The sequence below is a fragment of the Colletes gigas genome, unplaced genomic scaffold (assembly GCF_013123115.1).
Source record: "Colletes gigas isolate AHSC1104 unplaced genomic scaffold, ASM1312311v1 Colletes_gigas_Sc00047, whole genome shotgun sequence".
NCBI classification, from domain to species: domain Eukaryota; kingdom Metazoa; phylum Arthropoda; class Insecta; order Hymenoptera; family Colletidae; genus Colletes; species Colletes gigas.
Genome location: NW_025106676.1, coordinates 56,319 through 74,058, shown reverse-complemented (window position 1 = coordinate 74,058; position 17,740 = coordinate 56,319). Strand labels below are relative to the sequence as shown.

The window sequence follows — 17,740 nt, the reverse complement described above, 5'->3', positions numbered from 1 at the left end:
GTACGATGTGTACTAATTATAATATCGAATCGTGTTTTGCAGCCACAGTTAACGTACGTTGAAAAAAATTGTTTGTTGCGACCAACTTTCCGCGTTAAGAACAAACCATTTCTTTTCTGACGCAAGAGAAAGAACTTTCATTACGAGATTGGCATTCTAATAGGTAGGTGTGTCAACAATACTTTATTTATCTTTCATTTTCGTAATTAAAGCCACAATGGGGAATTGACTACTTGGATGAAGAATAGGCATACTTGCTGTTTACCGGTGAATCGATCAATGTATTTGTTTAATATTTTTATTGTAATACTTGTACTAAATTTTAGAGCCACGACGTAAGGGACTGACTGAGAAGCGTCGATAAAATGCAACGTGGAATCGTATTGCATAATAATTACCAACCTCGGGAAGGTACTCACGCCACTATTGTAGAATTTGTCATGATCACGTGGGAAAGTATATAAATGTATGTACATAATCATTGTGGCAAACGTAATCGAGCTAGTATGGCTAAAGTTGTACACGCGGTAATAGCACTCATAGATAATCTTAATTATATGTCATTTACTATAAAATCTTACTTCACAGTGACACAAAAATATTTCTGAACAAAAGAATCTTACAACGTGTCCCGCTATATGTATACAAATGTTCGCGTAGCTAACGCCTAATTTGTTTGTTTCTCGTTCGATTAGCATCGTTTTCTATCTTAATTACGTTCGGATTTTCCAGACAAATTAACAAGTGAAATTATAATGGAATTTACAAAAATGAGTGACGAAGTCTAGTTCGATTATTTAAAATGTAGTGACTATCAACATGTTTAATTCGGTGATAATGAATTTAAATACTGAAAATTGTATTAACGTGCAAAATGTGTCGTCACAGAAAATAGTTTGTTTACGGTGGGAGTGAAATTACAAAGTTTACAAATAATTGCATGAATTTATATGTTAAATAAAAGATATATTAATAAATATTATTATTCGATTCGATTAGCAAAGTGATTTTACTTCATTATTCAAAATTACAAATTATTGTGTATTAAAATTATATCAATGCGGTAATAGATTAAAAGTTATTGTATAAATATATAAAATCATCGGATAAAATGACATGTTCGTAATAAAAAATTGTAAACCATCTATTTTATATGAATTGAATTAAATTAACGATATCGATAATACGTGATTAAATATTTTCTTCAAATCGTAATGCGATAATAATATCAGTGTATTTCAACGTACGAATATGTTTTGGCATCGTACGATGACTAACTCGCTCGTCAGTTTGTTCATGATGTACTTTCAAGGACAATCTTATATTGTATATGTATTGACAATTCAGGAAAAGATAATCGATCTACTACGAAGTACAAAACGAGAAAGTACATAAACCTCGTATCCTCGTAAGTAAATTTATTTAAAGTACGGCGACGAAAAAATATTTAAATTATGGACTCCAATGTGCAATTGATAAATAAATCGCGTTATCGTGTAAATATAAATGGACTTTATTCTCCGGTCAGTGGCATTTCATGATATATTAACAAATTTGTATTTCAAATATACGATAGTTGCTCAAAGTAAAACTTGGACATTTACATTTTTATGAAGGAATTTGTAATGCAACAAAAAAAATTGTAACGGAATATAAAGTTTTTTTTAACGAATTTACTAAAAATAAAAACAATATTTAGCTATAATACATTAAGTAACAGAAAAGCAAAATCTTAAAAATAATGGTGTGTGACCTTAAAGTAAAACTCGGACATTAGGAAATTTTTGAATATATGTATAAATTTTTTTTTATTATATTTATTTTATTTTAATATTTAGTTGGTAGTCCTTTATAAAGGCTGAAACAGTCAGCTATACCAATTTTTGCCCTCCCATTTTTTTATATATTAAAATAAGTTCCACGATAATTCACAAATTTCTATTATTTCACACTCATTCAACATTAAATGAAAACAATTGCAGCTATCAAATGACAAAGTTACCGGTGATTCCGAAACTTTGATTTTTTATGACTTAATGTAGATAAATTTTGCTCTCGTTTCTAGTAAATTTGATTGACCTGGAATAATTTTATCTTCTGTAAAAAATTTTTTTCTTGCACTACCAATTGCTTTGTCAAGTAGAAAACTATAGTTATCGGAGTTTTACTTTGATCCATTGTATTTAATTAGTTGAATATTACAAATATAAGCGTGTGTATTTAAAAGAATGAAAAATATTATTGTATTCGCTTCTATATTTCGACTGTAGAAACGATTTTGCCTCCCACAGTATATTTTCCTTGGCGTTCAAAATTTTCGTAGACGAGTGTATACGCGCGACCCACTGTACATTTTGCATCTGAACGAACCGAGCAGTACAGTAATTTTTCGTATGTTTTCAAAACAAGTTCACAGATAAAAAGCTTGTGTTCGCTGTCGTATCAGCGTCGCTGTAGTCGGTGAACTCGCTGTTAACGGAAAATATGGCGAAAGTCGTCGAGTCCGTACGTAAGAATCGACGAACGAGTATCGAAATATTTATTTAGAGTGCACCTATGGGAAACAAATAACCAATCGTCGCGAGGAGACACACACCTCCCGTCGGGAGTCCAAGTGAGAATTTCGCGTGACTCACAATTCGTCAGTAGGAATTCGAACATCGAAGCGAAAGAAGATTGTCGAAGTAAATTAAGAGTTCAACGACGATCCCATTACGAAACTGTGACGCGATAAGTGAATCAATTAACGTCGATACGATATTTTCTGCTCGCGGAAATACCGTCTAAATTGTGTCGGACGATACGACGCTCTAAACGCGAAGGAGAATATTCCGGAAAACGAAACGGAGTGAAAACGATTTTCGAAAACGAAACGGAGTGCAGTGGCTGGGATCTCGATCGGCAAATTTCCCGAAATTTCCATTTGGCGATCGTACTTTGACGAGGAATCGAGTGAGCCTCGCGCAGAAATAAAATTACGAAGCCGGTAAGCGAGATCCAATGAGCCGAGAACGTTAATCGTCGCGGTCGTTCTAAACGAAACTGCGAGCATGCTAACGACACGACGAGGGACGCTGGATTATTAAGTTAGTGTCCCCATGACGACCAGTGGTCAAGGAAATGGGTGTTTAGTGAACAATCGACGCGCAGTAGTGACGACGCGATGCTTCGAACGACCGTCGATCCGGCATGTGGCGTCAAGAATACGAGAAAATAGTAAAAGGGATCCGTGTCAACGATCACCCTGAACAATACGATTTTCGCGGGAGAAGAGCAACGACGGTTCCGTTCGAACGTAAAAGACGTTCTGCCAGCAAACTCGGTGCGAACGACGTCGAAGATCGTCCGATTATAGGTATCGATAGTTTGTTACTCTTAGATATTAAGCCTCCGTCACGTCCTCCTCGCCGACATAGAAGCCGAGCAAGTGTACATAAAATCACTTTCTCGTCGTTTCGTTGTACTCTTCGTATACTTGATCGGAGATACATACGAGGTTGTTGTTGTTTCACCTACTGGCTTAGTTACTATTTCTGTTCGAAATTGAGACCCATTTATACTCATCGACACTGTCGAACCATTATTCTCATTATTCATTGATATGTACAGTGAGTGTCATTTAAAATAGTACACTTAGTGACTCCATTTCCATTAATAAATTTCTAAATTTCAGGTAAATGGTGTTTAGTATTTTTGATCTATCTGAATACATTAAAAAATAGTTTAAATTTTAAATTTTATGCCGACATCGTTAACCCAGGCCCACAATATAATTCTTACATGGTTAAAAATGGGACAGAATACGGTTGTAACATTGTAAATATCTCGAAATATATGATGAATATTAACTCAAGTTTATGTAACATGATATGGAAGTTAATATTTCTTAATAGTTTAAAATTATAATTAAATGCTCTTTTAGCAAATTTAACCCTTAAGTGGACTCTCAATCTCAACTGAATTATTTTATTTAATGTTGATTCTTATTAATTTGGTAAATGGAAATCAACTTTCCTTTGAAGCGTTTAAAAATTAAGGAACTAATGGAAGATTACATGAACTGTCAAATAATTACATTGATATATATTAAACAATTATTATTTTAAACTTGCGGAAGGTCGCAGCGGCCCAAATAATCCTTCTTTTTTAAATCTTCAATTTGGTGTTTCATAAAGAAATTATGATCGTTACAGAGCATCCGTAAGCGTATCATTAATGAAAACTTATAATTAAAATAATTCAGTTGAGATTGAGAGTCCACTTAGAAGTTAAATTTGCTAAAAGAACATTTAATTACAATTTTAAAGTAGTAAGAAATGTTAACTTTCATATCATATGTAAGCTCGAGTTAATATTTATTATTATTTCGAGATATTTACAATGTTACAACCGTAATCTGTCCTACTTTTAACCACATAAGAATTATATTGCAGGTCTTTGTCGGCATAAAATTAAAAATTTAATTTATAAATTAAATTTATAAGTACAGTCGGGGTATAAAAATATCAAAATATCAAAAAGAAAAGGGAAAGAATATTAATTGCATTATGCGTAAGAAATTCTATAGAGTAAATCTAATGGGTTCAATGTTGTAATTGTCAGGATTGGACACACGAGGAATAGACAGATCAAAATGATTTATATATTTGTCACATTTGCCTAATAATGGAGGAGGAATAACATAATTTTTCATTTTTCGCCTTTCTATGCATCAAAACATTAACTTTAGCTGTTTTCATTATAGTTTCTTCTAATAACCGAACGAAGACGTGAGAATTAGCGCGGAAGATCTACACCGACAGAGTTTAACAATGTTCTGTTTGAAACGAAGAAGCAATGGCGACGCGAACCTTAACGAGACTTTAAACGAGGACGATTTCGGATGGTGGCTAAGCAAAGACGAGGATCCAATGTCACCGACGTCCAGTCAAAGCAAAGACTGCCTGTCTCTTGAATCGTCCGAGTCGATGCTTTCCTGCATCGACTCCGACGACAATGAAAGTTATTCTCTGGCACAGGAATTCGGGCAGGAACGAAACGATAACTGCGAGAAGATAGAACTCGCGTCTTTGATTCACGACGATCTCGACGTGGCCCTTATCGAACAGGATGCGATTGGGGATGAACCGGTAGGTAAAAGTTTGTTCTTTAATACGTTGATTGCCACGGTGGTGACCGACACTTTGAACTTACAAAGAACAAGAATCCCAATAACTTGTAAAATTGTAAACAACGCTACTTTAATTTGAAATATCGTAAAATAACAAATTCACCATTGAATTATTGAATATTTGAATATGTGAACAAATTGGTGGATGACCAATAGGCCAAACATCGATACGTCATCGATGTTAGTCACAAGGCTCGTTAGTCACTAGGTCTAAGGGTCCTTCTCCCCTACTATCGCTAAGACATATACGTATACCCCTGTGACCGCAGGGCCAGGGGCCTTAGAGTTGCACAAGAAGTCTGCGGGTGTTAACGCCTTGTCGAGAGTCAACTTCCATTGGAAATTCTTCATAGTTGAGTTCGGCGTGTGTTCAACGATCATGAATAAACTCTGATTATACAAAAGGAGCATTTCTTGACTACCCGGATTCCAACAAAATGTCGAGGACATCTGGCGTGGCAGTCAATGTGTTAACTTTTTAAACGAAATAAAAAATTATTTGAAATTGATCCTACACCTATCTCAGTAATCAAAAATTATTATCAAGAGTGAAAAGACAATATATTGGGTTGGAACATAAGTTGAGAATGCGAATAGTGAACCACCATTCCATTCTCTACCATTATTTCAATGTATCGACGATCGTCCACTGTGTGGACAAGCGTTGTGTTGAAGAATCGCGCCATTTCGCCGATCGAGCCGTTTTTCTTGGATAGCTCCATCGAGACGATTTGTTGAACACACAGTTTCGCATTGATCATCTCGTTTTTTCTTTCTTTCTTTCTTTCTTTTTCAAGAAACTCGTCTGATCGAAAGCTAAGAGAAACAGGCGTCAAAAGTGCTCGTTTCTTTCGATTTGGCATTCCATTTCTTAAGCCTAAAAATTGATTAAAATTAAATTTTGAAAATACTTGATGGCAACAGACGTGTGGAGCAGAAAAAAATAACACTGCCAAAACACACTAGCTTAAAGGAATAATTTAAATTTGAAAAAATTCGATTCGATCGTATAAAAATTAAAAAATAAAATTATTCAAATAAACTTATCCGTTTCTGCCTTAGCTAAATCTTAAAAATTGTTAGATTAATATTTTCATTTCACGTAACTAATGTTAAACTCTAACATTGGAATACATAATTTATAGCAAATAAACACATTTGTTAAGTTTGTTGATCTCTGGTAAAAACAAGTGTCCTGCGATTTTGAAACGGCTGTGAGCATGTTTTTGTACGCGAGGTATTAAAATATTGATACCGCGTTAAGAGATACGTCGTGTTTATGTTTGTTCATATTATTTTGATTACCAATTGCAACATTCGAAAGAATTCTGATATTTTTCACAACTCCAACTTTCTCCTCAGCCACAAACACTGCGTCACTAACGCTGTTTCATCCTAACATTCGTGTCTTTTACAGGAACTTACTAAAAACAGAATATTATCATCCTATTTCCAAAATTCTTAAGAAACATGACAGTTAAATTCTCGACGAGTTCCAGATAATTTTTCAGTAAATCTCAATATCTTTTTCTGTCACTCTATCAACTTACGATTCCTTTGTTTTCCTTATCAGTCGACCATTATATCTTTGCACGAACTTCCATACTTAAAAATTTTAAATTTCTCAAAAGTCTGTCCCAAATATTTAATCTTGTGCAACTCCCTGCTTTCTACTACATGCATAGCATTCGTGTACATTCGCCCATATAACACTTTATTTACTTTAATAAATAACCTAAATAATGCGATACATTTCGACTTCGGTTACTAATATCGGTGAGTAAACATTGATAATTTCGAAGAATTTTCGTATTGCTATCTCAATTCACTCTTCAGTTCTCAAACGTACAACGTAGATTAAGCGTTTCGATCAAGTGTCATAACAATTGTGTACGTAAAATTTTTCAAGTAGCATTAAACAGACGTTACGATTAAAAATATATCTTCACAACTGACGCATTAATTTGCCAACCAATATTACAATGTAGTTTCTGAAATTGCAGGAGGTCGCGGTGTTTCCAGCGGAAGAGGCTGAAAAGTACTTCGACGAATCGGGGTCGAAATCGCATGGATTTCATGGCATATGCTACACCCCGGAAAGGCTGATTAGATCTCAGGAGTATAGAATACTCACTCCATCGCCCCATTACTTATCCATCTCTCAGGCGAGAATCATGCCAGAAAATGAAAATCAACGGAAGGCACTTCGTTGCCGGCGGCGATTGAATTATCTTATCAACTCTAAGCAAGTTGGTGGGTATTTTCCTGTTTATAGGAGAACCTCGTTCGACATTCGCGGAGCGTGGAACGGCGCAGATCGCAAACTTGTTCCCAGCAAGCCTGCCGTCAGCTAACTTGAATACATATAACCCGGCCATTGTGTCTGACCTAGTAAAGTTTCGCTTTCTACCAATATCCGTGAAATCGGCTCGCATCGCGTTCGTTAGACGTACTTTTCGTTTAAACTTCTGTCATTGAAGAATCCTTTCCAGTGTATAATTCTGACAATTCAAATAAGGACATTTTAGAATCGTAATCGAATTTGGAACGGTCCAGAGTTCCTACAATATGGTAGTATATTTGATTCCCTAAAATCCCTGACAAGAGAAAGAAATGAATTTGTAGCGGCTAGCCGTACAAAGTAAAAACGCATCGGACATGCAAACGGCTAGCACGGTTTATGACATGGACGACAGCGAAGCTATCTTTGAGAAAGCCGTTTCTGGAATTAGAGTTTTTAGAAAGCATGTTCATTGTAAGAATTTGTCGACGGCCTCGATGGTAAATCGCTAGTGTCATAACCCCTGAGTTTCCCTAAAGGTCTTCGACGCAAGGTCTGGCGACCATCGGCTGGTCACGCTGCCGACCTAGGATCTTGGGAAATTCCGCTGCGTTGCCACTTTCGCCAGCAAGCGCAAACACCGTCAAATCGCACCCCCTGCTTCAAGGAAGCGTGCTGCAGGCATAAGAAGGGGGGCGGTACGATTTGACGGGGTTCGAACGCGGTAATTGGTCAACCCCACCTTTTAGGGGGTTGGCCGAAGAAAACGGACAGCTACATAAACGCTGGTAGAACGAAAAAAAGAGAGTTCTCCAGAAGACGCTGCCGAGAATAAAAAAAAAACAAAAAGAACTTGAACACTGTGATTATTTCAACGAACACGCCTTTATCCCTTCAAATTATTCTTGGATAGTAAACGGTCTACCATTCTATTATCGAGGAATTCTACTTTTTCGAGACTCGAATTATAATGTTTGATTAGGTACGGCACGATCAAAACCCCATAATCGATCCGAGCCAGCGGAAATAGCGGTGCCGACGATCGTTTTACATTATCGAAACAATTATAAACGAAGCTACGACAACAAGAACGCAAAAATGGATAATGACAGAGACGTAACGGATTATAAGAACTTATCTGCATTGGATACAGCCGACTTAGAAGGCAAAGGGTCCAGCTACGAGAGGCTCCCCGTCGCCTGGGAGGACTGTAAGAAGACTGAAACTTGTAACTCCTCTCTAGAGGACACCTCGGGTATCCAGAGCAACGACTGGAGCTCGGATACATACAGCGACATACAAAACACACCTTTGTGTCTTTCCGACGAGTTAGCATCGACGAATTACAAGCTCGACACATCGCAGGTAACATGATATTAATAATATCTATCTCTATGTCTACCCTTCTGCTGCACCATTTATTTCTAGTAAATCTTTACCTAACACTTAATTATTCTTCCTCTTCTTATTTGCAAGTATATACATATAGCTTAAGCGTTTCATTTTTCTTTCCTCACCGTTAAAAATCGACGAAAAATCATCCACCAGAAACCATTTCTGAAACGAATCGTTACGTACGATGAAAATTGAGTAAAAAACAGGAATACTATTCGTACGGTTAATTTAAAGGTACGCTTTATTTTTCAGGGACGATGTACTGCTATCAACGAGGTAATGTCAATTCTTGAAGTCCTTGATACCGATCCCGAGAAAGCAGTGCTTCTACTTGAAGAAGATCGTTTTTGCAACAGCACTTCTACCCACGATAATTTAACCAGGCTGGCCCTGACGATCGAAACTGATGCAAAAGTACCAGGGATTCGCGAAAATTCTGTAAATTCGGTCTACCACCTCCGAAAGAAAGTGGAAGATCTTCAGTCCAATAACAAGGATATTTACAGGGATATTCGTAATCTAAGAACGAGTTTTCAGGTAAAAATCTTTCAAATTATACTCGTTGAATGACATTGTGTACGAAAAAAAACACCAGTTAAACAACATTGCTTTAAGAAGATGAACATAAATTATTATGTTATTGCACTTTACAGTGTGACGAACGAAAAATGGCGGACATCTCATCCAGTGCGTACAAACTGCGACAGGACATTCACGAGATGCGATATCTCGACGATCTCTTAAATCTCTTGCAAGGAGAAATCGAAGGAATCTCAAAAAGAAGTTGGCCGTTCGTAATTGGCGGTACGGAACACCACTCGGAGGAAGTGAATCTCATCGTGTAAATAAATTCCATCGATTCCTTCGACGATGGTATTTAACGAAAGAAAGCATGGACGGAAAACGTACTGTAAAATATTCTTCGGGGATTATTTTTTCATAGAAACCACAACCTCCTTATGTATTTTTTAAAATTTTCATACAAATTCGATAAAAGAAAAAAACAACCCATGAAGTTGCAGTATATGCCAAAACAATAGTTTCGAATTCTACTTTGTACTGTTTTTACGATTACTTGTATTACCAAAATGAAATGAATCAGTCTCGTTGAAAAATGATATTAAATAAAGTATTTTGTTATATTTATGACATTTATTTCCATATTTAATATGTTATACTTTTATATAATTTTCAATCGTAAAAATGCTTTTCTCGTAGTCATTATAACATTTAATACCATTTATTACATATTCATTTTCGGTATTGGTCGCACCTACTGTTAAAAGGAGAAGAGGACTTCAACAGTAAGTTATTTGTTATCTCGTCGAAACATCCTTCCACTTTTGTGCTAACATAATGAACAAAATTTCAGTTCTTCGATAATCTTGCTACACATACATAATATTTCTGATCAATATTATCTGAAATTTTGGGGTCTTCGTAACAGTTATTAATCCCTTAAATTAAATATGTGAAAGATCACGAAGATATTTATCGGTATTTTTCTTTAACTCGATTCAAAATTGGGACGAATTGTTAATAGTAGGTAGGTACTACGATACTAAATATAAGTTACTTAAATCAAATTGGAAAGACAAACATTCGGCAAATGGAACGTATTGAAAAAGAAGTATTTAAAATAGCAATAAATTTCTGATAACGTTTTTTACAAAGAATTGGAGAATTCGGTAAGAACGATGGATATAGTATTAACATCTATGTTCCTTTATTAATATTTTAATTGATGTTGAAGATCAAGGCATAAAAACGACACGCGTCTGACAAAGTTAAGTGACGTCTGTACGCTGCATTTGCTTTGCATTTTGTCTCAACTCGTGGTACGCGATACCAGCTCGCAGCATTTCACCGTGTCGAAATACGTCGTGCGGCGAGGAAAGTGAAGGCAACGATGGTAACGAAGGTAACAAACAACTTAACATACTGGCATTACCATCAGACGTATATATTCCGTTAGCAGGAGCCATGGAAGCAGCGCACGAACTTGACGCAGATACCAGTACACAATTCATACTTTGATCGCTGGTCCCTAGCGCGTACGAACTTGGCCCCAACAAGCTTCCTAGGTAGAAATACGTAAAAACACAATGATTATGCATTTTATAAATATACATACACCTAAAGAAAGAAGATCAAACGTTGGTAACTTTCTCCATTAATAAACAAAAAACGTTGACAATTTCTGTGCTCCAAAAACACTGTCCGAAACAAATTTTGTCTTGTAATACTTATTGAGTGATCCTGATACAGTTCCTCGCCCCAAACACGAATCCGGAAATCGAATTGCTCCATCACCCTCAGTTTTCAAAAAAACACAAATTTTTTTATACGATAGAAACTTGTAAAATTACACAATCAATCATCATTCAATATTCTTTTAAGTATTAATATTTGTTCATTTATTATATGATTTTCTTTGCCCTAATAGTTTCTTGGCTTGTGTTTTTATTTAAAAATGTTTGATATTTGAAATTTTAAACAAAGTTTATGAATTTATAGCGATTAAATAAAACTGATGATACAGTTCAAAGAAAATCAAACAAAATGATTAACAACATTTTTAACATAAATACTTGTATTTTTGCCCTTGTAATTCAATTACACTTACAATGTAATAACTAAAACATAACTTACAGTTTCGTAACGCATAATGCTAAATCAAATGTACAAAACTTACATTTTAATCCTTATTTATGGTCTACCGTTCGCGTAACCGATACAATAAATTAATTGTGAGAAACATTCTAGCGATACAAGAATAAAATGTAATGCAACAGGAAGATTGATACAATATCGCTCGATATACAGTACCACGAACTTTGCAGTTTCCCTTGTTTTCTTCAAACTTTCATTACCGTTATGCTATTTCCATTTTTGTTATGCGTATAGGAAAATTTTTAATTCATAAAATCCTAGTGATGTTTTTATCTTCAGATGACCTTCAAAGAAGATATCGACATGATTCCCACAGTGTTTGAAATAATTCGGCTATACTTAACACCAACACCTCGCAGTTAGGCGTAAACAAATGAACGTAAACACATATAACATTGTGAGGGTGGATTCATGTCGATATCATCCTTCGAAATCATCTTGTATTGATCAAGGTCATCTCGTATTAGTTCGTCGAATTCGTTTTAGCATCGCCTACAATACTATCAAGTCAAAAGTATCAAATAAAATCAATTGTTTCTTTTAATTTAAAAAATTGCAATTTCTTGTCGATTAACTACTGATTAATACCACACATTTTATTGTTAAACCATCGAAAGGGGTTTAAAAAACATATGGACTAATTTCTGCCGCATCCTGCATAAGAAATAATAGTGAAAAATGTTGCAATTTATTCTGGATCTCTAATCAATTTCATTTTAACGATTATTTTATATTATGAACAAACACATGACTTAGAAGTTGATTAATAAATAAATAGCTCATTTTGTACGGATATAACAAATGTGTCCTAATACTTATAGTATAAGTCAACTTTTAAGGAGATTTTTTAGAATCTTCGAGGAAAAACTGAATTATTGTAAGGCTTCTTTTCACGAAATTAGAATGGTCTAAATATTGACACAGTTACGGCCAAGTGTTCTAATACTTAGGTCAGGTGGTGTACATATGTATATACGATTTACTTGTTCACGATAATAAAATTATCAAAAGTAATTGTATCAATCATCCTTGTGAACTCTAATTCAAGCTGTTAATCGTTCACCTGCAAGACTGACACTCGATGCGCTGGAACTGACCGTCGAAGCAATGGAAAGGGATGTCGAAAAATCTGTATTCTCGGTTCTTGGATAATCCGTCCTCGTCGTGTGTGGCGGGCAAATAGACGCTAACGTAGACCGAATGAGTTCGTTACTTCTATCAGTCCTTCGGTGTCTCATATGTATACCGGATTTATTATTGCTACCGAGTCCAAAATGTAGGAGCTCTAAGTGTCTCCTTAAATTTCGTGATTGGCGCAAAATTGCACCGCACAGTGGACAAGATGCTGGCTGATCGGACATGCTTCGTGCTTTGGACAATCCATCTCCTAAAATTAATTCCACGAAGTCTGAAGACATCTTAATGATATACCAAAAGGATCGCCGTAACTCATTGTCTGTAACTCTCTCACTTTTATTGCTATTCTACGAAAATGGATTGAAAATCAAACAAAAAGGTTATGAACAAAGAAGATGTACGGAGTGTTCGACCACCCCTGGGAGAAAGTTTTAATGGAAGACTCTAGGGGCCAAAATAAGACGAAAATCAAGAATACCAATTTGTTGATCGAGGCTTCGTTAAAAAGTTATTAACGTTTAAAGTTCCGCCTGTAGAACGGCAATCTGCAAACAGCTGCGTACGCGTGATAGTGGTTCTCACTCAGAAAACTGTAAGACTGTCGATACGTCAGCAAGTAGAGTTTCTCATTCTGAATGAGAACCACTATCACAGGCGGAACTATAAACGTTAATAACTTTTTAACGAAGCCTCGATCAACAAATTGGTATTCTTGATTTTCGTTTTATTTTGGCCCCCATTAGAATCCTCCATTAAAATTTTTCCCAGGGGTGGCCGAACACCCTGTATATGCATACTGTCTTTGTACGAGAAAAAGGTTTAGGCAGTATTTATATTCACACTCTAGTTAGTCCATGTAAATACTGCCTATCCTTCTTCTCGCGTAAGGGCAGTACAAAAAGATTATATTCCCTAGAAAGTATTCGCAAAAGTAGCTCAGAAAACTATTTACTTTTCTCTTGATAAATTTTCTTACCTAATGTAGATTAGAAATATTGTAGACGCGATCCAAATTATTCTTGCTGTATACGTACACGACTATGAAACTCGAATCTAAATTCTAAACGAGATGCATACCGATGATAATAATAATGGTAGCCTTAAAAAAAAAGAATAAATTTATATGCGGAGGAACTTGAATTTCTGACAGTTAAACATTTACCAAACTCTGACGCTATAATAAATAATATACAGGAGTTTCTTTTATTAATCGAGAAACAATTAGTCAAAAAAAAATGGAAATACTTCGTTTTTACTTAAACTTTGTCATTAGCATCGTTTTTCCAGAAAATATATAAATCGACAGAAATTCAAATTCCACTTACACGTGTATAATGTTAAAACATTAATTCAGTACTTTGTTTGCAAAATAAATGAAAAAATGCGTTACAAAAGTAAATTTGTATGAAACACGTAGCAAATATCTGAATGGCATGGAAAATTCAGAAGAAACATTTTGCAATACTTAAACCATCATTTTTACTATGCCTAGTTTTTCACCAAGTGCTATTCCCATTATCCCTAAGATTCCGATCTTACTTACTAATGTGGAAGATTTTTATATATGAAGTTCGTTTTACATTCTTCGGATCGTTTCGAATTAATTTGAGCCACAGAAAAAGAGAAATTAATAAGATAGAAATATAAAATAAACTATACAAGTAATATAACAATCAATTCATTACAAACTGATCAAAATAACGTCAGTCCATTTCTTCTGTACTTCATCGATCAACGCAAACAACTAATAGTTTAAACATAAATTCATATAAGTACATTAAAATGATAGGTAAAAAATGATTGCGCTTTCTTAATTTAAGTTTCTAACATATTGGGGTCGAACAAATCGCTGAAAAAAAAAACAACATAACCCCCGAATCACAATAACGAAATTAAATAATTCACAGAATAATAATTCTGCTCGTATCAAATGTTTGCCTTTAATTCCGTACTGTACATTCATCTAGCAATTGGAGACGGAATGTTGCTTTGTGGCGAGACAACATTCGGCCCGTGCGACGTCGGCGAAGGAAGTGGACTGGGCTTACAAATTATTTGCTCACAGGTACTACTTCCGCTATCAGTTCCATATGTCATAGACTGCTCATTGTAACCGGGCAGTTCGACTTCAGGTTTTATTTCTATTATCATCGCGTCAGCTGGAGAACTCGGAACCGGATTACTACTAAACCTATATTTGCAAGACGATAGGAGATGTCTACGTAAATTTCTTGCTTGCCGTAACGTAGCACCACAAAGCGGGCAAACGCCAGGACAATCCGACGCACCACGTATTTTAGACAAATTCATATTCCCAGTAAGTCCACAAGACGCTGTTCCAGAAGTTGAACCTTGAGTAACTAACGGAAGCGGTATACCAGGAGGAAAACCCATACTGAGAGGACCAGGAAATTGCGGTATGTGCAGTGGAGAATATGGCTGCATTGGCATTAAAGTATGAAGATGCGACTCATTGTCCGATATTTGATCTTGATGCGGTCCTGCTTGAGAATTTTCTGTCGTAACTGGTTGCGCTTCTTGTGGACGTGGCGAATGACAACTCCGATGATTCGAATATTCCAATCGATCGTTCACTGTCAACAGACACAAACACGTTACCATGCAGGGCTGAACTGATTTTTTTAATCTGAAATTTTTTAATCGCAACGTATGGTATAATTGATTAGATGCAGTTCAACCCAATCGATGGTTGTGCTTGTGTCCGTTCTAGTACAAGCAAAAAGCTTGGGAAGATTGAAAATTTATAGATTATGATCAAAGAATATTAATTTTCCGAGATAAATTATTAAAATAATATATATGCATCGGACACAAAACACAAGTAATATCATGTTTTCAATTTATCAAAATTCTTTTACTGAACTAATTATTGAAACATACATAACAATAAAAATAATTAAGTCAATTCAATGTATAGTTTATAAATAAATGAAAGTAAGAACATAAATAAAATATACGATTATAAAATGATATTTGTCACGATCTTAAGTAAATATTTAATATCAGATTACAATTCGAATGTATTCTTAAACTTGTAAACATTTTAAAGAACGTAATGATTATGAAATGCACTATTCTACATAATTCTGAATGCTTCTTACCTGTATCATCGCCATGCTCCGTATTGTCTTCGTCTTTGTGATCGTAACCAACTGATCGGCTATCGCTTCCATCTACGGGCCTATTTTCATTATCGACATTACTACTAGTACGCGGCCATTTCCCAGAAGAAGACGAGGACTTTCTTCTTTTTTTCCGTCGTTTTAATGGAAAATATGGACTAATCGTTTCTTTCGATAAGGCTTCGTTTGCTGCCGGTATTTCCGATGCAGGTACTTCTTCTCCATTCTAAGCAAATAAACAAAGCTGTTTTCTTATAACGATATATGTAAAAAACATTATGAAAAATAATAATCAATTTTTATTTTGTCCTTTGATTACTTCGCATAGTAAAGATAGAAAATTATATAAAATAAAAATATTCTTCATTGATATGTTATATTTTCAATCCACCCTCTACGAAGTAACTTAAAAGTTCATAAGATAAAATGTAATATCTAATCATAGTACAATCAATATGTATCAAAAATATGTAAAAATCTTTTTTGTAAGACATACTTCGGTTAATATAGTAGGTGGTGTTAATCCATGAATACAAAGGCAATGAGCAGCTTGAAGCAGAGAAGGCAATTGAGATGGTTCTACGCTCACTTCACCACGGTATACAAACTCCAATAACGATTCCAAATCATCGGCGCCTATACCAGCTAACATGACCACTGGATGCTGACACGGTGTGCTCTGTTTATGTAGAATGAATTACAATAATGAAATGTATGTCAAACCAAAAGTTTTAATACACAGCACATTCAAAGATATTACATTAAATATATTATGAAATTTACTAAAAAAGCAAGGAACTTTTTAATATTATGAAATTTCTAAAACCAATTGTTATAACCTTTAACAAATCCAATAGGAAGGGGCTAGCTGCACAAAGAACTATCTTATGCGCAGGAAAACTGCGTCCACCGGCAGCTAAAGTAACATCGACCAAATCACCATGACCTCTCAATAGCTGCACTGCAGAAGCTAACGATGAACTAAATTCTCCCCAGGAGAGACTATACAATTGGCCGCTGCTTCCCATTCTAAACAATAAATTATACGTAGAGTTAACAAAGGTTCTGTGTATTATACAAACTCTCTAAGATATATAAATAGCGGATCAATATCGCCATATTATTATAACAGAATTTTAAAACCTAAAATCTTTCACAAACGAATCAAAAAAAATCGAACATTCACAAATATAATTTACAAAACAGCGTGTACAAACGAAGTTAATAATGATTTGAGAAAATTGACCACTAACGGTAACGATACATACTCGTTTCCCCAACCACATTCTCTTAATTAATACCCCCACCCCGAAAAATATGATCTCGGCGTCGCATAAAGTTAACCTATCGAAAGTTTCTTTCATGAACAAAAATCATCGTAATATTGAACGAAAATATAGAAATACAATGAAATAGGGGATTGAACTGTTTCATCGGTAACAAAAAGTAAACATTAAATTTAAAAAACTTACGAAAGTGCTCTAAATAGAGAACAACACAGCGAGTAAAAATGTATCGTAAATTAGACGTAAAGTTACACAGTCACGTTCGTTGTTTTCACGTTGTAGGAACAAGAGTGACGATGGTTATGATCGTTAAAACTTTAAAAGGAACTAACTTTTTGGGTCGAATAGACACACGATTCAAAAAATGAAATTCGAATACTGTCAGCAATTATCATGCACGTCACATTTTACGAGACTATGCAGTTGTCACTAGACGGCAGACCGACACCATAAGGAAACTGCCCCACTACTTACGTACTCTAATGCATAGCCACGCGCAGAGATGCCAGAAAAGCACCGCCGGGTGCACACGCACACATGCCAGATACGCGTACGTGAGCTCGTGGAGTTTCGGAAAGTCGACAAAGGCAAACTGACGCATGCTCTCTTTCTCGATTCTCCGAAGCTGCCCGAAGTAATTTCGGATCGCCTCGTG

The 17,740-nt window shown here is 35.3% G+C and overlaps 2 protein-coding genes across 5 annotated transcripts; one reads left to right on the top strand and one right to left on the bottom strand.

Annotated features, from left to right (window-relative positions):
• The first annotated feature begins 1,082 nt into the window (after positions 1-1,082).
• On the top strand, positions 1,083-9,942 carry LOC122403212. Of its 3 annotated transcripts, none has more exons than XM_043406579.1 (7): positions 1,083-1,408; positions 2,410-3,355; positions 4,745-5,129; positions 7,174-7,423; positions 8,434-8,816; positions 9,099-9,383; positions 9,500-9,942. In XM_043406579.1, exons 3-7 carry the CDS (start codon positions 4,812-4,814, stop codon positions 9,689-9,691), a joined length of 1,428 nt encoding a protein of 475 aa, XP_043262514.1. In that variant the 5' UTR covers positions 1,083-1,408; positions 2,410-3,355; positions 4,745-4,811; the 3' UTR covers positions 9,692-9,942. The 3 variants fall into 3 exon arrangements, with proteins under 3 accessions (XP_043262514.1, XP_043262512.1, XP_043262513.1); XM_043406577.1 differs by having other exon boundaries at positions 1,083-1,523; XM_043406578.1 differs by lacking the exon at positions 1,083-1,408 and having other exon boundaries at positions 2,204-3,355.
• A 3,467-nt stretch (positions 9,943-13,409) lies between these two features.
• LOC122403214 (protein abrupt-like) lies at positions 13,410-17,490 on the bottom strand. 2 transcript variants are annotated; one of them, XM_043406581.1, is made up of 5 exons: positions 17,272-17,490; positions 16,639-16,828; positions 16,296-16,478; positions 15,779-16,025; positions 13,410-15,250 (listed from the first exon to the last, which is right to left on the bottom strand). In XM_043406581.1, exons 2-5 carry the CDS (start codon positions 16,825-16,827, stop codon positions 14,616-14,618), a joined length of 1,254 nt encoding a protein of 417 aa, XP_043262516.1. In that variant the 5' UTR covers position 16,828; positions 17,272-17,490; the 3' UTR covers positions 13,410-14,615. The 2 variants fall into 2 exon arrangements, with proteins under 2 accessions (XP_043262516.1, XP_043262517.1); XM_043406582.1 differs by lacking the exon at positions 16,296-16,478.
• Positions 17,491-17,740: the final 250 nt, after the last annotated feature.

What these genes read in the sequence shown, in the direction of transcription:
- LOC122403212 (XM_043406579.1), top strand. Translation starts at nt 4,812, where the DNA reads ATGTTCTGTTTGAAACGAAGAAGCAATGGCGACGCGAACCTTAACGAG. An exon ending in ATGCGATTGGGGATGAACCG is followed by an intron (nt 5,130 to 7,173) that starts GTAGGTAAAAGT and finishes CTGAAATTGCAG; the next exon opens with GAGGTCGCGGTGTTTCCAGC. An exon ending in TATCAACTCTAAGCAAGTTG is followed by an intron (nt 7,424 to 8,433) that starts GTGGGTATTTTC and finishes ATGTTTGATTAG; the next exon opens with GTACGGCACGATCAAAACCC.
- LOC122403214 (XM_043406581.1), bottom strand. Translation starts at nt 16,827, where the DNA reads ATGGGAAGCAGCGGCCAATTGTATAGTCTCTCCTGGGGAGAATTTAGT. An exon ending in TCCTATTGGATTTGTTAAAG is followed by an intron (nt 16,479 to 16,638) that starts GTTATAACAATT and finishes CTACATAAACAG; the next exon opens with AGCACACCGTGTCAGCATCC. An exon ending in GGAGCATGGCGATGATACAG is followed by an intron (nt 15,251 to 15,778) that starts GTAAGAAGCATT and finishes GTCTGTTGACAG; the next exon opens with TGAACGATCGATTGGAATAT.